Source organism: Erpetoichthys calabaricus, chromosome 15, assembly GCF_900747795.2.
Source record: "Erpetoichthys calabaricus chromosome 15, fErpCal1.3, whole genome shotgun sequence".
NCBI lineage: Eukaryota > Metazoa > Chordata > Cladistia > Polypteriformes > Polypteridae > Erpetoichthys > Erpetoichthys calabaricus.
The window spans coordinates 9,275,098-9,301,279 of NC_041408.2; the positions used below are offsets into that span (position 1 = coordinate 9,275,098).

General features: G+C 38.7%; 1 protein-coding gene and 1 long non-coding RNA gene across 3 annotated transcripts in view; one reads left to right on the forward strand and one right to left on the reverse strand.

Moving 5' to 3' along the window:
- Nucleotides 1–811: 811 nt before the first annotated feature.
- The window catches only part of ahi1 (Abelson helper integration site 1), a 225,479-nt gene continuing 200,108 nt past the window's right edge, over nt 812–26,182 (forward strand). The window contains exons 1-3 of one of the 2 annotated variants that reach the window (XM_051919275.1): nt 812–955; nt 4,416–4,505; nt 14,273–14,397. In XM_051919275.1, the coding sequence (XP_051775235.1) occupies nt 4,496–4,505; nt 14,273–14,397 (135 nt within the window). In that variant the 5' untranslated portion in view covers nt 812–955; nt 4,416–4,495. Of the gene's footprint in view, nt 960–4,415; nt 4,506–14,272; nt 14,398–26,182 lie in introns of both variants that reach the window. The other variant, XM_051919274.1, reaches the window with a different exon arrangement.
- On the reverse strand, nt 18,138–18,863 carry LOC127525939 (uncharacterized). The gene is made up of 2 exons (XR_007933547.1): nt 18,597–18,863; nt 18,138–18,340 (listed from the first exon to the last, which is right to left on the reverse strand). It is a non-coding gene; the product is annotated as an uncharacterized LOC127525939 (long non-coding RNA).

The following is a 26,182-nucleotide window of genomic DNA, read 5'->3' on the forward strand; positions in this document are numbered from 1 at the left end:
CAGTTCCTTGGTTTTGCTGGTGTTCAGGTGTAAGTGGTTTGAGTCGCACCATTTAACAAAGGTCTTGATGAGGTTTCTATATTCTATACTATAGCCACATTTCAGAATGCATAGAATTATTTGCACATTTAATCATCAGTTTATTTTGTAAGAAACATTCCTCAACAAAAAAATGAAGGCTGCAGCTTTACTAAAATAGGAGCACGCTGACACAAAGCATGCAGGAAAGGTTTAAGTTTTAGATAGATAGATAGATATACTTTATTAATCCCAGGGGGAAATTCACATACTCCAGCAGCAAAAAATATTTTATTCCCATTTTGCTGGTGTAAATGAGCCGATCTCACTAAAACGTTATTTTGACGCTCGTATTTATAAACCTCCCGTCACGGATTATTAGTAGGGCTCGAATTAACGTGCATTGGTGTAAATTAACACTTTGATCCATTTATTCCGCATATACGATTCATGGAACGGCGGGCTGTAAATGTACAGGTCGCTGCAGTTGCAGATGTCGTGTCGCTAAGCTTACGATGCAGTCGGAACACCCCAACCTTAAGAAAACACCTGCGGATTCTTCCAACTACCATGCCCCTCAGAAAATATTGGCCTTGTCCAAAGTCTTTCACTACAATAAAATCACTCCTCTGTCATTCTTTTTCAGCTTGCGACTGCCAACCGGCAGCTTTCGTACTGCAGCGGTTGTGGAATTTCTTTCTACCCGCCTCTTCCTTGCCGGCTTCATGTCGTACGTCACTTCCGGTAAAATCTTCCCTTTTTGATTGGCCAATAGCGAGTTTGACCGGGGTGATGTCTGCGACGACGTTGTTGTTGTTGTGGTGGTGCTGCGCTGCCATCGTAACGAGCCGCCGCTTCTGAACGCCTTGGAAGACGCGAATGGAGTTCGAATAAAGTGGACGGATTTACAGGGAAACGCTTGCCGAATTAGTTCGAAGTAGGTACGTGTAAAGTGTGCTCCAGGCACGGAGCTTATGCAGTATTTGACACTATTGTAGTGAGATGTATGGGTCTGCTTACATAGCTAGTAGATGCAGAACATTTGCATGGGTCGGTGTGAATGGCGCTATATACTAATAAATCCATATTACGTTGCAGTGGGGGTAACGTGATGTAAAAGGACACAGAAGTGCATGCTCTGCGCGTCGAAAGAAATTGCACAGCTATGGCATATTTTGAGTAGGCGTCTCTGCTTTAATTCGTACTCGTTCGTAACATTTATGAAGGTGTGAGACTCCTATAGCCGTGTCATCAGCATGCTGACCCCACAAAAAGACACGCCTGTGACTCTCCTACATTGCCATCTGTTAGAATTGATTATCACCAGGAGGCATAGGACGGAGCAGTGGCCGAGGGACAAATGTTGTGTGCCTCTTCAGTCCAAAGACCGGTGGTTACATCCTCATGCTAAGTTTTGTCTGCACGTCCTCCCCGTGTCTCCGTGCGGTTTTTGTGGTTCTTCGGATGCTTCGGCTTATCTCCAGTATTCCAAATACAGTTGACTGGCAGCACGTCCAGTGTTTGTTTCCGTTGACCATTGATTTACAATCTCAGCCTTGGTGTACCCTTGTTGCTGCAAGTTTTTATTGCAGTCAATTGCACAATTGGCGAGTCATTTTACCTCAAATTGATCTCATTCATAAATGCAATTTTTATTCTTCTCATTGTGTAGGTAGGAAGGGGCAGTAGTTTAAGATTTACATTCATAAGAAATTTTGAAATATTAGCAGTGTTTAGCCATAAGGGGTCAAGAACTTAAAACATGTATTTTCCTGTTAATAAGGCTTTTCTTGTGGAGTCTGTCTCCTTAATTGTATCCTAATAACGACAATTAACCCCATGTGGGGTAGGCACATGGGCATATGACTTTAAATGCTGAAATAGATAAGACTGCAGGCTGCTTAGCCTCAACCCAGGAGGACCACAGTGGCAGCAAGTTTTCTTTCCTGCCACTTTCTTAATTAGTGACCATTTAATTATTTATTCATTTATTTATTTATTACTGTTAACTGAGGTCTTTCCCCCTCATTTTAATTGTCTTGTTTTTTTTTTAAGACCCAGTCCTCTGAATTTCTTCTTTTTCCTTAAATGGCAGCCAAACAAAAATAAGTTGTGAAGTGTGCCAAGAGATGAGCAGCAATTTGGAGCCTCAAACTTCAACCAATTTCACTCCCGAGTTTCTTAATGAGCATCTGAATTCTTGTTGTTAATGAAACCTTTTATTTAATTCCATGGCTTGTTAGTGCGCTCATTTTGCCACAATTAGATATTTCTTAAACGTTCGATTTTTCTTTTTCCAATAGAACTTTTAAAATGTTTTTTGGACTTTCATTTTCTTTATTTTCAAATATTATATGCTGGGCACAAGTTAACTGGTCATGTGTTGACTTGTTTTGCATCTTGTTATTGTTTGGCTGCTAATTAAGGGGCCTGAGTCTGAAAATAATGCATCGATTAAAATGGCCCTCCAGGACTGAAGCGGGCTGCCCCTGCTCTACTGTGATCATTAGGAAACAACCAGAATACTTGCACTCCAAAGAAAACTCTTAATGATGAAAATCTTTAAAATCAAGATAAAGGTGCTAAATTATGTCAATGTAACACACATCATTTATATTATATTTTCTATTATTATTCCAATCAGGTTTGGCAGATTCAGTTTTGAAATTTCTTTCCTTTCCTCATTCAGTGTAATTTGCCCTGATGTCTACTACATTCATTAGAGCATTAGAAAAGATGTGATGAGAACGAGGCATTCAGCCCTGTAGGCTTATCCATTCTATTTATGTGGAGGTCCAAAATAAAATCAAGTTGAAATCTGAATACCCCTAAAGTCCTACTCTTCACCACACTACTTGGTAGTTTAGGCAAAGAACTATCAACACATGGAATAAAGTAAATTTTTCTAACATTTGTGAAAAATCTGCCCTTAGCAAGTTTCCAACTGTGTCCCTGTGTTCTTTTTACAGAATTTACTTTAAAGTAATCGTCTAGATCCACTGTACTAATTCCTGTCATGATGTTAAACACATCAGTCATGTCCCCACTTAATTTCTGTTTGCTAAAATGGAAAGTTTCAACTCCTTCAGGCTCTCCTCAGCTTATACAAGTTAATCCTGCAGTCAGCCTAGTTGCTGTTCTCTGGACTTCCTGTAGAACTGCTGTCTATTTTTGTAATATGGAGACCTAAACTGAGCACATTACTCCAGGTGAGGACTCACTGGTGTGTGATATAACTTAAGAATAACACACACATCAGCACACCATATAACCTGATATTCTATTAATGTTCTTAATCACTTTTGTACATTGTCTGAATGTAGATGGTAATGAGTCACTACAACTTCGAAATGCTCCTCACCAGGTGTAGTTTCAAGTTTCAGACCTCCCATTGTGTATTCAGATCTAACATTTTTTACTTCATACATGTAATACGTTACATTTACTTCCCTTATATTTCATCTGCCACAAATCTGCCCAAGCATGTAGGTATCCAAGTCCCTGTGTAACAGTTTTGCCGATTCTACATTATCTGCCCTTCCATCTAGTTTGGTATCGTCTGCAGACTTAACCAGCATCTTATTTATATTCCTGTCCAGATCATTTATGTGTATTAAATAGAGCAGCAGCCTCGGCACAAACTCATGAGAGACACCACTTTTAACATCATATTTCATTCACCATTACATTTTGCTTTCTATATTTGAGTCAATTATTTACCTCCTTACACACTATGTCCTGAATTTCAACTTCTTTTAGTTTGATCATTAATCAGCAACATAAAATTAGCCATATAAATAAATAAAATGTTAATCTGATGCATATTTGGGATATAGAGGGAAGACCCATGCAATTAAAGGAGAGCGTTTAAACTCTCTAAACAGGTGATAACTGTGCTAAATTTTAGAGAAGCCACAGTATTAACCACTTAGTGTAAAAAAAAAAAACAAAAAAAAAAACACACAAATCGATAAATAAATAAAAATTGGATTCAAAACTTTACTAAAAAGAACTCCCAGGCAAAGTCTTCTTTTGTGGTAGACAAGTGAAGAAATCTTAGATAGTGTCTGTTTTTGAACCTTTTACTTCAACTAAGTACATGTCGGGGGGGGGGGGGGGGGGGGGGGGGGGGGGGGGGGGGGGGGGGGGGGGGGGGGGGGGGAAATGTCTAAATATTACTTTATAGATCTTTCAACATTTGTTATATCCAGCCTATCAACAAAAGAATTTATATATGTCAATACCAAAGCATTGTTAATTTCAACAGTTTTCTTGATGCATTATTTAAAAAAAAAAAATTCAAAGGTGGTTATGTCAATAACTGTGTGCTTTTTCATTTTATACATTTGAAAAGTTTTAAGGTGTATATTTCCTAACACTGTTTTTTTTCTTTTTAGGAAAATCTGTGACGTCAATGTTGTAATACACGGACACACGGCACCTCAGTTCAGTATGAACTTTACCTTCATAGTTGAAGATGCCAACAGGTCAGTTTATCCAAAGGTCTTTACAAGTTTGTTTCACTGCTGATAAACAAATTGAAGTAATTTGGACAGAGTTTCAAACATTCTTAAACAAGTACTTAAACATGATACATTTTTGTTTTATATGTTACTCACCCCGTGCAGTTTGTAATGATAGCCAAGAGACATTTTAATGTTTTGTGTTCATGTAGAATAGAGATAAGAGTTTCTGTTGTGTCGCATAACCCACATGTCAAGTCGTTCAGTTGTATGTTCGCAACGTCCAAAACACACCTGTTTGAGCTAAAATATTGTTGGTTAAAACACTTCTGGTAAATGCTCTTATGGATAAAAATGGAACACGCTCAGAAATGAGTGAGCATATAAAATGAAAACTTGCCCCCTTTGCTACATTTTTATTCATATCACCAACTGGAGTACCGTGGGATTATTTAGCTTCAGTCAGTGTAGCAGCAGGGATGAGCTGACCTTCTACTTGTTGAAACATCTCAGATGTGCACAAGTTCTCTTCTTGTTTTCACTTGCTTTTCTTTTAATCTTTAGTTTTACATGTCTCTCAGTGCATGCTTTATGTTGATATCTTGTGAACCACAATGTTAGCCAATGAATACAACGGAACATTTATTTCTATAGCACATTTTCATATATATAATGTAGCTCAAAGTGCTTTACATGATGAAGAAAAGAAAAATAAAAGACAAAGTAAGAATTAAAATAAGACAACATTAATTAACATAGAGTAAGAGTAAGGTCCGATGGCCAAGGGGGACAGAAAAAACAAAAAAAAACTCAGACGGCTGGAGAGAAAAAATAAAATCTGCAGGGGTTCCAGACCATGAGACCGCCCAGCCCCCTCTGGGCATTCTACCTAACATAAATGAAACAGTCCTCTTTGTATTTAGGGTTCCCACTGGAAGGACTTGATGATGATGGTCATGCAGACTTCTGGCTTTTAATCCATCAATGTTGGAACATCATGATGCTTTGATTAGGTGGTGGTGGCGCAGGCTGCCACCTCAAAAAACCGGGAAAAGAAACAGAAGAGAGAGTAGGGGTTAGTACGGATTTTAGAGCCACCATGAATAGTTATTATAATGAATTGAATATACAGAGTATCAAGATTAAATTAAATTGAAGTTATGAGAAGGCCATGTTAAAATAATGTGTTTTCAGCAGTGTTTTAAAGTGCTCCACTGTATCAGCCTGGCAAATTCCTATTGGAAGGCTATTCCAGATGTTAGGTGCATAATAGCAGATGGCCGCCTCACCACTTCTTTTAAGTTTTGCTCTTGGAATTCTAAGGAGACACTGATTTGAGGATCTAAGGTTACAATTTGGAATATAGGGTGTCTACATATAAGATAGAGCGAGATTATTTAAGGCTTTATAAACCATAAGCAGTATTTTAAAGTCAATTCTAAATGACTCAGGTAACCAGTGTAGTGACATCAAAACTGGATTAATGTGCTCGAATTTTCTTTTCCTAGTTAGGGTTCTAGCAGCTGCATTCTGCACTAGTTGCAAACAATTTCTTTTTTGGGTAGTCCTGAGAGGAGTGCATTACAGTAATCTAGTCGACTGAAAACAAAAGCGTGAACTAATTTCTCAGCATCTTTCAGTGATATAAGAGGTCTAACTTTTGCTATGTTTCTTAAGTGAAAAAATGCTGTCCTAGTGATCAGATTAATACGTGATTTAAAATTCAGGTTACAGTCAACAGTTACCCCTAAGTTTTTTTTACCTCCGTCTTGACTTTTAATCCTAATGCATTGAGTTTATTTCTAATAACCTCATTGAAATTTTAGTGATTGGCAATAATGGATACAGTTTTCTCTTTATTTAGCTTGAGAAAATGACTATTTAACCATTCAGAAATACAAGTAAGACATTGTGTTAGTGAATCAATGGAATCGTGATCATCAGGTGCTATTGATAAATAAGGCTGTGTGTCATCCGCATAGCTGTGGTAGCTCACGTTGTGCCCCGAGATAATCTGACCTAACGGAAGCATGTAGATTGAGAAGAGCAGCGGACCCAGGATAGAGCCTTGTGGAACACCATATAAGATATCATGTGTCTTTGAGTTGTAATTACCACAACTAACACAGAATTTTCTCCCTGCCAGGTAGGATTCAAACCAGTTTAAGACATTGCCAGAGAGGCCCACCCATTGACTAAGGTGATTTCTAAGAATGTTGTGATCAATGGTGTCAAATGCGGCACTCAGATCTAGGATGATGAGAACAGATAAATGGCCCCTGTCTGCATTTACCCGCAATTCATTTACCTACTTTAACAAGTGCAGTTTCTGTGCTGTGATTTGTTCTAAACCCTGACTGAAATTTATCAAGAATAGCAGGTTTATTGAGGTGCTCATTTAACTGTATAATGACTGCCTTCTCTAGAATTTTACTTAAGAAAGGCAGGTTAGAGATGGGTCTATAATTTTCAAGAGCAGAGGGGTCAAGATTATTTTTCTTGAGTAGGGGTTTAACTACAGCAGTCTTAAGACAGTCTGGGAAGACCCCCGTATTTAATGACGAATTTACTATGTCAAGAATATTATCAATTAGCTCACCCAATACTTCTTTGAAAAAACTTGTTGGTATTGGGTCAAGGACGCAGGTGGAGGGTTTCAGTTGAAAAATTATTCTATGTAAATCAGGTAAATCTATCCTAGTGAAAGAGTTTAATTTGTTTATAACGGAGTACTGGGGCTTAGGAGGATCCTTAGTGTTGGGGAGATATACTATGTTATTTCTAATATCATTAATTTTTTGATTGAAAAATACAGCAATAGCGTCACAGGTTTTACTGGAAGTATTTTGGAGGCATTCCTTTGTGTTACCTGGGTTTAGCAGATGATCAATCGTAGAGAATAAGACTCTGGGATTACTAGCATTGTTATTTATAATCTTAGAGAAAAAGCAGCGCCTCTCAAGACGGACTGTGTTATTGTATTCTGTTATTTTAACCTTCAGTATTTCATAGTGGATAGTTAGTTTAGTTTTCCTCCATTTACGCTCAGCTCTACGGCATGTTCTCTTTAAATCAGACACTCTTTGGGTCTTCCATGGTATAACAATGCCAGAAGATTTTTTTAACTGTCTTTTCAGGTGCAACTAAGTCAACAGCAGCTCTCACTTTAGTATTAAATTTTTCCACCTTACTATTTACATTATCCTCGCTATTATAGTTGGCACTATAAACAGACTGATGTTTAGAATGTTTGTAAGTTTTAAAGCTGCTGATGAATCAAAGAAGCGTTTTTTAACAATATGCTTCTCATGAATGTTTTCTATCATTCTTTCTATATTAAATAGTAAAAGAAAATGGTCTGATAGACCCGTATCAATGACCTGCTTTATATCAACTTTTAGTCATTCAATCAATACGTTTTTACTGGGCTGGACACCTGACCTATGAATGAGATGAGGAGGGTCTTCAATTCAAATCCTGAGCGTGTTCCATTTTCGTTTACAGGAGTGGCTTTTGGAAATAGTTTATTTAATGGCATTTTAGTGTAAATACATGTGTTTAGGACATTGTAAGCATATGACTGGATGGTCCTGAGGAAATACAAAAGGGGGGGGGGGGCATCTTTGTAAATTGTTTGTCTAAATTTCTATATTTGGCCTTTTCTTTTTATAATATTTTAGAAAAACAGAATATTACAATAGCATTCTACTCATTCAAACATATAATAATAATAACTGATAAAGGCATTTACTTTGAAACTACCACAAAGAAAACAAAGGGAAAATAGAAATACAAAAACGGCAATCCCCTATTCTCAAAATAAAGAGAGACACCCAGGCAAAAAGAAAAACCCCATCTATTTTTATGATAAAAGGAAAAAATAACGTAAGAGAATCAATCACTGTCCTTATTCTACAATAATATTAATAAATTCTTGCCATGTTTTAAAAAAGTGTTGGGCCTATTCTTTAAGAGAGAGTTTGATTTTTTTTTTTTTTTTTTGAGATAATACAGTACATTGCTTACTCACGAGTTTATATAAGGTGGATTGGGGTTCTTCCAATTGAGCAGGATAAGCCTGCGTGCTAGAAGTGTGGTATTGGCTATTGCAATCTATTTCTTCCTGTGAACTTTAACCTCTTCCAGGAGTACACCAAATGTCACTGCTAATGGATTAGGAGTGATTGTAACATTGAGGCTTTCTGAGAAGTATGCAAAGATTTTTTTCTGCAGAATGACATTAATTTAGTGCATTCCCAAAACTTATGGTCTAGTGATGCTCGAGCTAGATGATAGCACTCGCAAGTTGGATTTTGTCCTGGATACATTTTAGACAATTTTAATAAATAAATTAATGAGATAAATCTGATTGATTTAAGACCTTTAGCTGAATTATGGAATGCTTGGCACATGTAAAACTACAGTGTATTCTACTTATGGCCGAGTTCCACTCCTTTTTTGAAATGCTAACTGAAAGGTCCATTTCCCATCATTCCCTAGGATGTTTGAGAGATAGATTCTTTGAAATATTTTATCTTTTGTTGAAATGCTGTCTTAGTTTTCATCAAGACTGACCAGTATGACCTTAGGAATTGATAAGGGTGTGAGATAGAAAGTTGGGTAGGTTTTATTTAACAAAATTTTCAATTTGCACTGTTAAATTTGGAGCTTAATTATTCATAAGGTGCAAGTATGTTGTGTGTGTGTGTGTGAGTATGTATGTATGTATATATATATATATATATATATATATATATATATATATATATATATATATATACACACAAGATCTGTAAGTGTGTTCATCTGTAGGTTTTTCCATAAGTTAAGTTAGGTCTGAGAAGGTTGAAAGTGTGATTATTGTGTTTAGGACCAACAGATAAGAACTTCTCCAACTGGCGTGTACATGTAGCTTGAATTTTAATGCACATTTCTATTGTGTTTACAGCATGCTATATATAAGTATCTGCAGTCCAGGAACCAGACCAAAATGACAAGGAAAGTATCTGAAATACTAGAGAGGAGCTTGGTTTCATAATGTCCCAAAAATCTTCTTATATAATACACTACCCTGTGGCTGTCCGTTTGTCTGTCTGTCCAGGATTTTAAATCACCTGTAGCTCGCAATTTGTTTGACCTATTGACCTGAAATTTGGTATACATATCCTATGTGACCTCTGCTGTCCGCTTTCAGGGTGATCATTTTTATTACTCTCTTTATTTTTATTTTACTGTATTGTAGAATCAACTCTTGGCAGCAGGTAGCCATACGGGCACCGTTCTCATCCCTACCACCTTCGCCGTCACTTCCCCTACCTCTTCATTTCTTAAATCATTCTTGAGGCAGATTGAAGACTTAACTGCCACCTTAAGCGAAAAATAAAGAAAAACGTACTAAGTAATTGCAACACAAACACTGACTTAATCAGTTTTAACACGAAAAGATGCCGATGAAAGAAGAGAAGAAGCAGGCCGCTAGAATGGAGAAAAGAAGAGCCGCTCAGGAAGCAGGAAGCACATCAACCTCTGAGCAAACGAATGGTAAACATACAGAGAAAGAGGAGAAAAACTAGGAAGTCAAGTGTATTCGCCGTTCCTAGTTATCTTATAATATTGTCAGCAGTGTGAGGTGGGGGAGAGTGGGCATTCAACATGATATTTAGGGGTGCTTATCATGGTTAAATGGTCCCTAGTCGGGCCTGAGTGCCCGGTGTTGGTGTTTTTCGATAGACCGCCTGCCAAAAGAAAACTAAAGATAGATGATTACAAAGAAAAGTGTAACATGGTTTCTTCAAAAAATTCTCATGAGACCTTCATTCCTTAAGTGCCTTGCACTTTTGACTTCCCACAGCTTCTAGACCCGGGGTTCTCAACTCTGGTCCTGGAGGTGTGCAGTGGGGGTGGGCTTTCATTCCAAACAGTTTCGTAAATAAAAGCCAGGCCTAGCAGATAATGAAACTTAGTATTTAATTACATGGGTTCTTAATGATTCATTCTTTCAAGACAAATGTTTATCACATTGTAGATTTTTCTTTTTCTGAGAACCTTATTTATATATTTGTAATCCAGAACAGATTTGTACCTCTTGGTCTTTCTCTCTTATTTATTTCAAAACATTGTTTTAACACAGATATTCCATGATGTATGTTCACTGGTTTAAATGAAAGCTTGTCAGCTGGAGAGCCGCTGATTCCTTTGTCATTTGCACCTCATTATTAACTGATGCCTGGTTAAGAAAATGGGCAACAATTTAAACCTTAATGAACTTGTTTAAAGCTAAAATAGGCAATTAGGGGTAATAAATACGTTATTAAACTAAGCATATTCCTTTACTACTAAATAAATGGATTTTATTTTAAAATTTGGTTAAAGCAAAAATCTGCAGCCTATGCTGACCTCCAGGACTTCAGTTGATTACCGAGGCTCTAAAGCAACATAGATGTCAACATTAAATCAAAAATGCAAACACTTTTTGTTTTTGTATCCATACCGTGAGAAAAAATGTATATACATTTATATGGCAAATCCTTACATCTGTCTTATTTCATCAGAGGAATAAAAGCTGTAACGAGAATGCTTTTGATTTTCTTTTCTGCTTTTGAATCCTGACGCAGCAGAAGTTGGGCTGTCAGTATAGAAATGCAGGCTATGCAACAGCACCATCTAGTGGAATTAAAAGGGGGCTTCACATTAAACTGCAACATACACTGGAAAATCGCCTACAGATAATGATCAGTGTATTCAGAAATGAACTGCCCTTGGTGGTGATTAAAACCAAGAATCAACACAACAGAATTTTAGTGCAAACGTTAAGCAAGGCTTTGTTTATATAAAAGACCTAGTCATGCATAGCTATCATAAAATAATATGGTTCTTTATAGATTTAGGATCACTATTATTGGAAGTTTATCATTTAGCAAATTCTGAGTTGAATAAAACCTTTTATTTAGGGCTTTTGAATTTTGTTTGTTACAAATACTTATTCCTTTATTATTCTGAATAAGAGTTTTTATTTCAATGCAGGAGGAAATGATCAAATATAACATTTTATAACATGCTCTGTGCATTTAAAAAAATAATTAATGACACAAATGAAAAGTGAGCTAGGAGTTCATTATTGGCATTTGCAGGAGGAAATTATCAAATATAACATTTTATAATATGATCTGTCAGTCAGTCATTTTTCAACCCGCTATATTCTAACACAGGGTCATGGGGGCCCGGCCAACACAGGGCGCAAGGCAGGAACAAACCCTGGGCAGGGTGCCAGTCCACCACAGGGCACACGCACACACACACCAAGCACACACGAGGGACAATTTGTCTTTGGACTGTGAGAAGAAACTGGAGTACCAGGAGAAAACCCACGCAGACACGGGGAGAACATGCAAACTCCATGCAAGGAGGACCTGGGCAGTGAACCCAGGTCTACTTACTGCGAGGCAGCACCGCTACCACTGCGTCAAATAGCCACCCAACATGATCTGTACATTTAAAAAATAATTAATGACACAAACCAAAAGTGAGCTAGGAGTTAAGAAAAAAATGTTTTCTATCCAAAATATAAAGGATTAAGGAAAAGCAGAGCAATGCAAGTTCATTATTGGCATTTGCTCACAGAGGTTAATAGAGTGTGACAGAAAGATGACAAATTTTTAATGAGAATTTGCAGCGTCTGCCTGTCCACATGAAGTATCTCCCGCATTACTCTGATAATTCACCAGAAAAAAATCTCTGTTTCTATTTTGGAATTTTAGGTAATTCCAGGTAACTTCACAAAAAAGAATTTTGGGGTGGGGTGTGATGGTGCAGTGGTTAACACTGTTGTTTTATGTGTCCAGGGTAATGGGTGCAAATTTAAGCCTGGGCATCATTTGTGTAGTGTTTTCATGCTTTTCACAAGTTCTAGTGAGTCGTCAGTAATGCTCCATATTTCATCTTGCAAAGACATGCAAGTTTTAGTGGACTGCTATCTCTAAATTTGTCTGTTATTTGATGTCTTGCTTCCTTGATTGAAGTGGCCAAAAGGGTTAACTTACAGAAATTGTTTAGATGCAAGTTATTTTCTATATGTGAGCACACTGCACTGTTCATTTTCTGATAGTGTTAGGTCTCAGCAAAACAAAAGCTACCTGTTCGTGGACCTTATGTCAGCAGCAGATTTGACCTCCAAAAAGTAATTGAGCAGATACAGTTTAAGTTAAAATGAAACAAAATAAGGTGCTGTCTCATTTAAGTTTAAAGAATGAAGAGACTGCTTTCTTAGAGAAGGGTGACTTGTTCATCAAAGACCAAAGTACACTTAAATATTCAGTTGGACAAATTATTCAATTTAAATTTAAGTGTAAAAACAGAAAAATGATAATGTACATAGTCAATATTATTTTCTTTTTCTCATATAGTGTCTGATTCCAGAGGGTGTTACAGTATTGTAGTTGGCAATTTACACAAAAGTAAAATTATTCCATTATTGACCATACAGACTTTTCTGTTGCTGATCATAAATTATCTCTAAGCTATACCAGTGCTTTTATAAAAACACATTTCTAGATAATCTGAGACAGCATGGGGAGCAGCATCTTGCAGTTAAATATTCAGTTAACCATAGACAGAGATTCAGCACTGATCACTGCATCACGCATAATTCATCTGACTTCATCTATTCAATATCTAGAAGAGGTCAGCACGTGCCTGCTTCTGGTTTGCTGTCCACTTCTAACTTCCTAGGCCGTGTTACCGAGTTATGCAGTTTTGGGTTCAGCATACATCTTCATACATACATCAGCATACATCTGCAGTTTTGGGTTCAGCATACATCTTCATCCTCCTATCTGGAGTTTGATGAACAGTCTGATGTGATAAATAACACCATTACGAAGACTAACTTGCTACCTTAATTAAAAGAACTCTAAGCCACTGTCTGTACTTCTTTTTACTCTTCATCTCTTCATACTTCTGTATGGGATCAATGTTAAAGCAATTTGGACTGAATCCATCATTAAAGACTTTGGCTAAAGTTTTACAGCAGGATGCGGTTTCTAACACTAACCACGGTTGAGACCAGCACCAAGTTGTGATTGTTTGCCTCTCGTTGGCTAGATTAAACTACCTTCTGTACTACAATGGGAAAAATAATATTTTATATTAAGTTATAGAACATTACATTCCTTCTGAGACTAACAACAACATTTTTACTTTCTCGTATACGAAGTATAAGGAAAGTATTGGAATCCTCCAAAAATTCCATTTCATTGACGTTTTTAGACCTCCCAGAGTCTGAAAATTCCATTTTTGGAATTATGTCTGTGTGTGTGTGTGTATAAACACGATAACTTGTGGATGCTTTCACTCAGGTCAACCAAATTTTGCATACAAGTGTTAGGTACAAAACATAGATTTCTATCCATTTTTGGACTATTTCTGCTAACTGGAAGTGGTACTTTACCTTTTATTCATGCAGCTGCAGAGTCCAATTCATTCAGCTTTACTTTTATAATGATTGTTCAATATGTTATTGATTTGATTAGTTGTTGATGGCTCTTTAATGTACACAATATAAAAATATAACCATTGATTTGTTGATTAATTGAGGCTGGTCCCTCTCTTAATTCCAGTGTTGCTGGGAGCACCCTAGCTCTTGGAAACCTGGTTGTGAGGTAAGAGGATTTAGAATCTATCAACCATTACAGAAAATAGTACCCATTTTCAAGTAATATAATTTTATGCTGCACTATTGTATGCATTATCTGCTGTCTTAAATAGTGTATTTTTTAAAATACTTTTTATTACAGGTGAGAATGAGACAAAACAAAAGGCCAAAGCTCGTTTAGAAGATGTTTTTAAGAGTTACACAGGACTTCCTACAGATAAGAAAAAATCAAAGAAAAAAAGTACTCCGAATCAAGAGGAAATTGCTGTGAGTATATTAAGTACTTTAAGTTCTTCCTGTTATGTTGATTTTTTTTTTTTTTTGACTCCTATGGACAAACATTAGATCTTTCACTGCCCAGCGAAGGTTTGAAAGAATATTTTCTAGCACAACATGGAAGAAGAGAGACTTTTTCAGGGAGTACACATTCAGCATCAAATTACATTTTTAACACAGTTAATGCACTATAAATGTTTCCTTTTCAGAACCATGGATTTTAATTTTTTTTAATTTGTGGTACTGCTTTCAATTTTTGGAGGTTTACACTGACACAGCCAGATCTCTAGAGGGCAGCACCGTCATACAAAGATCTGCTTGTTCTGTTTTCTGTATGTGAACCATATTCTGTCAACCAACATGCAGTACAAAACAGACCTTTGTAAACTGCAGTCACTTGCTTTGATTGCTAAACACATTTGCATCTAAGACTTTTTATGTTTTAAACTGGCTGGGGAGAATCTAGTGCCAAGTATTAAATATCAATGAGTATCCTGTCTTTTTTGAGTAATTATTCTTTAAAATCCCATTTTTACAGTGTTGTTTTCATACCTATTTATGTGATTTGAGACAATCGGCTTTATGAAAGTAGATTCATTGTTTTCTCTTTACCTTACCGGCTTTTTTCTTTGAATCCAGAACAATGTGGTGTACACAAAAATGTTGAGGGACAAAGCAATATGATCAGCAAAAGAATATGGTCTCTGTAATTATTTCTCAGTGTATTTGCTTGTACATTTAAAAAAGAGAAAGGGGCCTTCATTATAATAAACATTTTCTAGCAAGACATGTTTATGTAGATGAAATTTCAAGCTGATCTTAATAGTGGTATATTTTGCACACTCTTAGGAAGTCATCTTCTAGAAAGTGAATGAGGTATATGTATTCTGGGAAATTATCATAAGCATTTTGACGTTTTGCTTTATTGCTGAAGTGATAGTGTCTTTAATAGTAATCAAGCTGCTTTAAGAAACTGTTTTGTGATTTCCACAGCAAGCACTTCCCAGTAATTATGACCACAACATGGAGATCAGCTGTTCCATCTAAAGAGAAGGGGCCTTGAGAATGAAAGTGTTTTATTATGGCCAAGAAAGGACAGAAAATAGTAATTATCATTAGTGCCCTGCCATGTGCCACTAAGAAGTTCCAATCCGCATATGTCATTATCGAGCCACTGAAAGAGCATGCATTGTAAGCCTTACCTTCATAAATAAAATATTACTAGGAAACACAAGGATCTTCAGGACCTCGGACAAAGATGTTTTATACAGAGCAAGTTCAACTTTACTACTATTTTGGCAAGACAGAGTTTTGTTTCAACATGAAAAAAAAAATTACAGCTTCACAATGATCACATTGGTGATATACAGTAACTTTTCAAAGCAGTGTACATTTGGGGATCATGCATTTCTCTCTCGTTCTTGCATTCTGTATCCCATATTAAGCGCCTCCTGTGATGTGCCTGATGCTCAGAAGATGTCACAACTCTTCTTTTTCTTTCTTTCTATTACAGAATTTTGTCACAATCAATGGCCAATGAACACACTACTTACGTCTTCCAAATTCATAATCAAGTGTATGTGGTGGGTCCTGGGTGATGTAATTAATTCAGACCACTTTATATAGATCTATTTTCACTTTGACATTAAAGAGTCTTTTTCCATTAATCAGTGTCCAAACAGCTAAATTAATTCCACCATGGTTGAATGTTGTATACAGTAATCCCTTACCTATCGCGGGGGTTACGTTCCAGAGCCCCCCCGCGATAGGTGAAAATCCGCGAAGTAGCGACCTATATTTATTTTATTATTTATACATATTTTAAGGCTTTATAAACCCTTCCCACACTCTTATAAACCTTTCTCACTCTCTTGTTAACCTTTCCCACACTCTTATAAACACTTCCTATGCTCTTAAACACCTCAGACCAACACTGCACACTGCACGCAGCGATCAGACGTCAATGTGTCTGCACTCGCTTTGTGAAGGGGGGCAGCTGAACTCACGCTGAGCAGAAATGGACTTTGTGCTGCTTCTGCCAAAATGCCTGCTTGTTGCTCTGCGCGAGGAGTGTGTGTGTGTGTGTGTGGGTGTGTGAGAGCTGAATGCACCTTCGCTCAAACCCCCCCTCCCCGGAAGCGCAGTAGGCTCCTGCCACTTCGCATTGTCAAGGGGGTGGGGAGCTGAATGAACGCTAAGGAGAAGTGGACTTTGTGCTGGCTTTGTGCTGCTTGACGCTCTGCGTGTCAATAATTTAAAAGCCTGTACTGTACATCACCAATTTTCCTGTCTCACTGTCTTGTCTTGCGTGAAGTTAAAATGTTTTATAATAGTGAGATGTTACTCATATCCTTAGCCCGACATCCACATATCATATGTGTTAACAAAGTGTGTTTATAAGTTTACATGTGTTTAAAGCATGTGGGATGGGAATTTTAAGGCTTAAACTAAAAAAATGTTTATTTATATGGTCTTTCTATATCGCGGATTTTCTCCTGTTGCTGAATGGTCTGGAACATAACTTCTGCGATAGGCGGGCAATCACTTGTATTTAAAAACCCGCGAAGTCGTGAATCCGCGAAAAGTGAACCGCGAAGTAGCGAGGGATTACTGTAATGATAAAATGTGGAAACTTCCAAGGGGGTGAATAATTTTAATATTGTAGAAAGACTGTCATGTATACTTGACTTCTTTCTCAACTCGTAAGTAATGCATTATTTTTAATCATATTAGTACGGTGCTGTAACCATTTTGTTAAGTCCATACAACAAATAAAAACATGCAAATTTCAAAGTGAAAGTAGGGAATAAGACAATTATTTCAGGACAGCATGTAGAAGATCATTACCCTTTTTAAAAATTTAGTTCAAATTCTGAGCCAGCTTTGTATTATATGTATAGTACCTCATACAGTTACGCTGGTAAATATGCCAGGATATCAGCATTTCCTTCAAACTACAAATAACGCAGTGGCGGACTGTGCATTTCACACCTAGGCCTTCAGTAGTGCTCCGTCTGAATCAACCCGCCCCTCAAAAACTAATTTATGGTTATAAAAACCATCTTAATATGCAGAAATACAGTAAAAATAGCCGTTGCATCGCAGATAGATAACTCCTGTAGCCACAATAAATGCCTTTAGTGATTAGACAAGCCTGGGGTGAACAAGTTCCTTTCTACTGCAGCTACAGCCGCGACACACATAAAAAACATAAATAATAACTCATAAGCTTGCAGTATTATTTAGGAAAATTGCAACATTTTACTCGCCAAAAATTCGGATTATTTGTAAACAAAATCCATCCTCCTCTCTTTCCTCAAAAACAGTTCAATTACTCTGTCGTACAGATTATGCGTGTGCTTCAGTTCCATCACGAAGTCCCTTTCTGTCGCCATCGAAGCTAATGCTGAAAGTCGAACCTGCCCTGTCGTATATCTGGCATAAGTTTTAATTCGCTTTAGGGCTGAAAATGTCCGCTCGACAGAAGCAGTGGACATGGGAATGGTCACTGCCAAACATTCCAATGTATACAGCTGCCCCATGATGTTCTCATTCAGATTTTTCTGTTGAAGGAAGTCAAGGAGATCAGTGGGAGATTTTCCTGCAAAATCATCAATGGTATACATTACAGTCAGTTCTGTTTTTAGCCGAGACCGATCAAAAAGTGCTCTGTGGCTCTGTGTTAAACTGTAGAAGGCTGCATGCGGGAAATTTTTCTTGTATTCCCAAAACTTCTGGGGGTCGAGGAGCGTGACAAACATCAGTTTTTCGTGGTCTTGAAATCTGGTCTGTGTCTGGCAAATAATATTGTCCAGAATCCTGCCATGGAGTTGGCGGTAGTGTGCGCGAGGATCTTGTGCTTGACCTCTTCGTGCGCTCGGAGCGCCTACGGTGTGTTCAGTGGCCTCGTAGAGTTCCTCATATTGGCTTCTATCTCGCTCAACGGTGTCGCAGAACTCCTTTACCCTAGCCAGACAAAACTGCACATCCAGTTTTTTGTCCTGTAGTATTGAAAAGAGCACGTCTGAATTCTCAAAAATGCCATTGAATGTGTGAAGCAAAAAACAAAACTCAAAATCATCCAGACGTGCTTTAAATCCATCAGCACAGCGCACTGTGTCCTCATCATACTCGTCATAATGCTCCAGAATGTGATGAAACAGTTCCTTTAGAGCATCTCTGTTCTCTACCCAATCAATGGGTCTGAATACGGTGACGTTGCCGTATGCCTGCTAGAGGGCCCTAGTGAAACCAACTCAAAATCTGATTGGTTGAAGCAACAGTTTAATCGACATTTATTTTGTGTTAGAGGGCCTGCAGAACGGATTGTGAAGGCCTCCGGGCAGACTTCTTTGACTTTGACCCTGCCTGGCAACAAATGATGGCTGAAATGTGATTGGTTAAATGCTTTAATACGAAAATACATGTCTGGAAGCAGCACAACCATCGGAAAAGCTATGAAAGGAAGCGGACAGACTATTTGGAATTATTTAAGAAGTATTCATGGACAAAATATAATTAACCTCAGTTTGTGATTCAGATATTTTTTAGGCCAGCAGAGAAGGCCTTGTAGGCCCTGACGGTCCGCCACTGAAATAACGGAATATCTCATTTCTGTGATACACCTCACTAACTGATTTTTCCTGGCCACGTAAAACTCAGCAGTTCACTGTAATCGCTATTAGCCAGTATTAATTATATTATGTGAGGAGCCATCCATCCATCCATTGTCTCCCGCTTATCCGAGGTCAGGTCGCGGGGGCAGCAGCTTGAGCAGAGATGCCCAGACTTCCCTCTCCCCGGCCACTTCTTCTAGCTCTTCCGGGAGAATCCCAAGGCGTTCCCAGGCCAGTCGAGAGACATAGTCCCTCCAGCGTGTCCTGGGTCTTCCCCGGGGCCTCCTCCCGGTTAGACGTGCCCGGAACACCTCACCAGGGAGGCGTCCAGGAGGCATCCTGATCAGATGCCCGAGCCACCTCATCTGACTCCTCTCGATGCGGAGGAGCAGCGGCTCTACTCTGAGCCCCTCCCGGATGACTGAGCTTCTCACCCTATCTTTAAGGGAAAGCCCAGACACCCTGCGGAGGAAACTCATTTCAGCCGCTTGTATTCGCGATCTCGTTCTTTCGGTCACTACCCATAGTTCATGACCATAGGTGAGGGTAGGAACATAGATCGACTGGTAAATTGAGAGCTTCGCCTTGCGGCTCAGCTCCTTTTTCACCACGACAGACCGATGCAGCGCCCGCATTACTGCGGATGCCGCACCGATCCGCCTGTCGATCTCACGCTCCATTCTTCCCTCACTCGTGAACAAGACCCTGAGATACTTGAACTCCTCCACTTGGGGCAGGATCTCGCTACCAACCCTGAGAGGGCACTCCACCCTTTTCCGGCTGAGGACCATGGTCTCGGATTTGGAGGTGCTGATTCTCATCCCAGCCGCTTCACACTCGGCTGCGAACCGATCCAGAGAGAGCTGAAGATCACGGCCTGATGAAGCAAACAGGACAACATCATCTGCAAAAAGCAGTGACCCAATCCTGAGCCCACCAAACCGGACCCCCTCAACGCCCTGACTGCGCCTAGAAATTCTGTCCATAAAAGTTATGAACAGAATCGGTGACAAAGGGCAGCCCTGGCGGAATCCAACTCTCACTGGAAACGGGTTTGACTTACTGCCGACAATGCGGACCAAGCTCTGGCACCGATCGTACAGGGACCGAACAGCCCTTATCAGGGGGGCCGGTACCCCATACTCTCGGAGTACCCCCCACAGGATTCCCCAAGGGACACGGTCGAATGCCTTTTCCAAGTCCACAAAACACATGTAGACTGGTTGGGCAAACTCCCATGCACCCTCCAGGACCCTGCTAAGGGTATAGAGCTGGTCCGCTGTTCCGTGACCAGGACGAAAACCACACTGTTCCTCCTGAATCCGAGGCTCGACTATCCGACGGACCCTCCTCTCCAGGACCCCTGAATAGACTTTTCCAGGGAGGCTGAGGAGTGTGATCCCTCTGTAGTTGGAACACACCCTCCGATCCCCCTTCTTAAAGAGGGGGACCACCACCCCGGTCTGCCAATCCAGAGGCACTGTCCCTGATGTCCATGCGATGTTGCAGAGGCGTGTCAACCAAGACAGTCCTACAACATCCAGAGCCTTGAGGAACTCCGGGCGTATCTCATCCACCCCCGGGGCCCTGCCACCAAGGAGTTTTTTGACCACCTCGGTGACCTCAGTCCCAGAGATGGGGGAGCCCACCTCTGAGTCCCCAGGCTCTGCTTCCTCATTGGAAGGCATGTTAATGGGATTGAGGAGGTCTTCGAAGTACTCCCCCCACCGACCCACAACGTCCCAAGTCGAGGTCAGCAGCGCACCATCCCCACCATATACAGTGTTGACACTGCACTCTTTCTCCTTCCTGAGACGCCGGATGGTGGACCAGAATCTCCTCGAAGCCGTCCGAAAGTCGTTCTCCATGGCCTCCCCAAACTCCTCCCACACCCGAGTTTTTGCCTCAGCAACCATATGTGAGGAGCACTTTTAATATTTCTTTTATTAACATATCTTTAACAGATCTTGTTTCATTTTCTATAAATACTAATTCCAAGTATAGTTTTGAAAACTAGCCTATTATTAGAAGATGTGAAGAGTAATCAAAGCCACTTTTAAGTTTTGGCATTTGCATACAGCAGTGGTGCAGATGTGCTGAATATCCCTCACCTCATGTAGAAGTGCACCCACAATCAAGTCAGGAGTGAAATCTCTTTCAATGGTGTTGCAGCTGCAAGTGCTGCTCACTTGTTAATGCTGCATGTTTTCACGTGCATGTGCTTATTGTTAAAGCAAAGTGTAATGCATGTTTAAACAATTGTGCCATAGCCAGTGATGATATAAGACAATACAAACTCTGTGTAAATGTGTTTTTCTGTGTCCTTAATAATAACCAATTAGTTTTGCTCATCTTTAAAATGAGCCGTATCATACTTTAAATGTATAAATTCATTTATAAGAGTAGGGTGGCAATGTAACATAGTGGTAGCGCTGCTGCCTTGCAGTAAGGAGACCAGGGTTCCCATCTCGGGTCCTCTCTGTATGGAGTTTGCATGTTCTCCCCATGTCTCCCTGGGCTTTTTCCTTTGGGTTCTCTGGTTTCCTCCCACTGTCCAAAGACATGCAGGTTAGGTGAATTGGCAATGCTAAATTGGCCTGTGTGTGTTCGCCCTACAGTGGACTGGTGCTCTGTCCAAGGTTTGTTCCTGCCTTGCACCCAATGCTAGCTGGGACAGGCTCCAGCCCCACAAACTTGGTCTGGATTAAGAGGGTTAGAAGATGACATGACATTTGTAAGAGTACTATTAATTCAGATAGATTCAACAAAACTTCAAGTTACATTACTGAGATTATTTCATATTCAATTGTTAACGGCCAAGTGATTAGAAAAACAAAATTCTAAACACCATAATTTCAGAAAGAAGAAGAGTAGCAACATTTGTTGAGTATCCAGCAAATCACAGAAAGCATTTACAGTAAGTGATAAAGAACAAGAAACAATAAGCAGGCAAGACACTAAAACACATAGACATACCAGGAGTAACATATACTTCATGTCTGCATTTTTCACACATTTTTTTTTTTTCCAGTTAAACACTTCATTTTAAACTTGTGTTTTCCCCACAAACCTATGTTTGGCTTGCCCGATATGAGCCATCTTAAGTAATAAAATACATTAAAATGTATAGAGGAAATGAAAGAAGTTACCATTTAGAAAACATATAAAGTATCAACAGTTACAATCCTAACATGGTTTTCATTTGCATTTTATTTTAGGGTCATGGCTCCAAGTCTTTCACTAGTTAAGCATAAAAATATCTTGTTTTTATGTTTATGTAGACTAGTAGGGTTTGAAGCCCACATTAACTACAGGCTGGGTTGTCCTCTGTATAGAATTGTAATGTTCTCCTCATTTTTTATATATATATATATATATATATATATATATATATATAATATATAATAATGTGTGATTACTTCATATTTCAAAAATCCATTCGCCATTACTGAATTTCTGTGGTATGAATGTGCGTTTCACTATGTTTGCTTTGTAATAGTGTGGTGTCCCCTAATTTGAAGTAGCAACTGCTGACTTAGACATGTGTCTCCCCACAACTTCTGACCAGAATTTGGGTTAGTGGAGTAGATGAAGTTGTGGCTGACCTGGCATCGTGCTTCATTGCTGTGCTTAAGTAGGGAGTTCAGAAGACTGTGTTCACTCCTGCTGTTTGAACATCCATTGTATCCCACATCTTGTCTTTGGCATCAAAATTGAAATGTTTTTCATTCTTCCGTTTTCTAACCTTCTTATCCAATTCTGGGTTGTGGTGGACTGGTGCCTATTCGTGCCAAAATGCTGCAACCCATCTTTGACAAGGTACAGTCCACTGCAATGCAAATTGAGATAATTTTCTGTCTGTTCTAAATCTTTTGTTGTGTTATAGTTTGTAATGACAGCCCCCAAACACATGATTATTACATATTGACAGTTTGTAGAACCTTCACCAAGTGTGATGCTGTGTGAATTTTTCACACTATTTGAGTACTGGTTATTTATTGCTGGATAATGGCATGCATTGTTTATATTTTGCAACTTTAAAGCATAAGTTTGGAATTTTCAAGTTAAAGTTATTTCTTCACAAACATGGCATATATGCAGTTTATATAAATTTAAAAAATATATATTCCTGGCACTAGCGCTTTATTGTGGAGGGTATGAGGTTTGGAGGAAAAGCTTAAAAACTTAGCAAATATGTCAAGTTTTCAAACAAAGACAGTTGAATTCTGATCCATGCGTTCAGTGTTTCTGACATTTTATTTCATATTCATGGTACTGTTTTTCTCATGGGATACATTTTCTATTCTCTTGTGCTAATTCTCACTTAAATACAGAAGTAAATCAAAACAAAACCATCTATGTGGCATAAAGGTTTACTGTGATTTGGTCTTTTTGAGAGGAAACTGGACACTGGGGGTGTGAAAAGTTATTGCACAGGAAGACTAAGTGCTGTGCTATTGGGTACGGCTGGTCTTCTTTTAAAATGGTTGAATCTCATATTGTGGTTTTTTTTTTTTTTTTTTTTTTTGTGTTCAAATATGAATGTACAATTTTACAATGTCGTGTGTAATCACAAAATGCAGATTGATACTTAAAAACTGTCTTGGCTTGAAAAATTGATTTTTTATTGTGTTTTTAAACTTTTCCTCTGTGCCTCATAGCCTGCAATGTAAAGCACATTTACATAAATGCATGTATAGCGTATTTGTGAAGAAAAAACTTTCACTTGAAACACAGAGAACGTACCCTTTAAAGAGTTTAGGATGCCATCAAAAAATGAATCATTTTGATCGAGCTATTGATAATATTCAGGTATCTTGTGCTGCTAATGCTCATAATCTTGAAGTTATTTTTGACAGTCCACACACATTTGAGGCACACATTAAAACCACTACCAAAATTTCCTACATTCCTACATTAATAACATCTCCTGGTCTGCATATTTCCACTTGCGTAACATTAATCATATTCGCCCCCCCCTACCTCACTCCCCACACCACTGTTCATATCCTTGTCACTTCTCGTCTGGATTATTGCAGTTCCCTTTTCTTAGGTCTTTCTTGCAAATCTCTTTATAAGCTTCAACTAGTCCAGAATTCAGCTACCCGCATCATTACTAGAACCCCCTCTATTCACCATATCACTCCCGTTTTGCAGCAGCTTCATTGGCTTCCAGTTAAGTTCCGCACTCAATTCAAAATTCTTCTGTTAACTTTTAAGGCTATACACAACCTTGCCCCTCCATATCTGTCTGACCTCCTCCATGTTGCCATTCCCTCCCGGTACTTAGATCCTCTTCCTCCATCGACTTGACTGTCCCCTTCATCCGTCTTACCACTATGGGGAGCAGAGCATTCAGTTGCTCTGCTCCCCAGCTTTGGAACTCAGTACCATCTGAGCTTAGAAATATTGAATCATTTTCACTTTTCAAATCTAAACTTAAAACTCATTTGTTTAAGACTGCTTTTTCTCTTATTTTAATTTTTGTATTTTAGTTTTGTTTATAATCTGTGTTTTTTTTTATTATTATTATTACATTCATCTTCATAGAATTTGCAAGACTCTGACCATTTCTGCCACAAACTGCCAACGAGAGGATTATTCATGCATTTTGTCCCCTCTCAATTAGAATATCATTGTGCTCTTTTTTTGGTCTAGTAGCAAATTCTCTTCCGAATCTCCAGTATGTACAAAACTGTTCTGCTCAGATTCTTACTCATACATTACTCACACTCGTATCATATCACCCATGTACTTTCACATTTACACTGGCTCCCTGTTCATGACTGCATTAAATTTTAAAACTCTTACTCTTACATGCAAAACAGTCCATGGCACAGCCCCTCATTATATCTGTGACCTTTCCAAACCCTTCATTCCCTCACTGGCTGAGACTTGAAGGCACAAATTTTTAAAGTCAATTGGAGGAAGGCCGGCAATTCATAGCAGTCAGCTCTGTAGGAAGATGCTGAGGTGGTGTGTACCAGGGTCCAGCTGCAGAGATAAAAACTGATGAGTGTGAACATTTGGTTTCTCTTTTACTATACCATATGTTTGCTTTTGTCATAACATTTAGTGGAACATAGATGTGGGGAAAGCCAGAATGAACACTGCTGGTTTAATTTGTAACAGCAGTGAAAGTAAGCCTTGCTGCGAGGTCGAGGACTTTACTTCAAAAGAGCTAACACAACAGGTGAATGATTAGCCACCAAGACCTTTTCACAATCCCTTATGCTTTTGCACCAGATTGTACACAGTAAGATTTTGCAGGCAACTATTGTAAAATCCTCATTGCTTGTTTTCAAATGTATTTTTCCACCGTGGGGGCTAAAATAAATAGTTTCCACTTGATTTAGGCAGCTCATCTTCTCGGTCTCATAACCTTATCTTCATCTTTGCACTTATCTTTGAAACAAAACCACATCCTTTTTGCTGTCAAACTTTTTGCACGAAACGGATATGATTGGTCTACCCAGACAGGAAAGGGTTAAGCACTGCTGGTCGAACTCTTTTTTGGTTTATTTCTATTATTAAAACAAAGACTTATGGAGGCAGTGGTTAAGATTTGCTGTAAAATAACAGATGGTGTTATTTCTTTGCTCTTTAAAAATATACATCCAAGCTGTATGTTAAGGGGCACAATAAATGAGCAAAGTGCATCTTTCCTTTCTTCCCTTCTCAAGTGGTTAATTTTGGCATGACTGTACACCACATCGTCACTACTTGGAATGTAATCCGTCCTTGTTGTCCTCGGCTATGTCTTCATCCAGGCAATTTACTAAGTGTACTAGTAATATTCATTCCAAGATGGTTACTAATCAGGGGTGCCATTATAAATGTCAGGGCCTGGGACAGAATTATCCTAATGGGCCCCACTCCCCCTTAGCCTTGGCCTCACAATGTATTGGCCATTTTAAAAATTAATTTAACTAACAGAACATCATCAATTAATATTTTTTAACATTTCAAACCAAATGCAAGAGACTATCAGCTAGTATTTTGTAATACTACAAAGCAAATGCAACAAAATCCTGCACTAATTTCCGCACAATCCATCTATGAGTTTTCACAGTTGTTAAGTTATCAAAAACATCAGAAAAATTCACGACAAACAAACATTGGATGGGCAGGATTGCAAGATTGCTCAGTGTTTCTTGGTA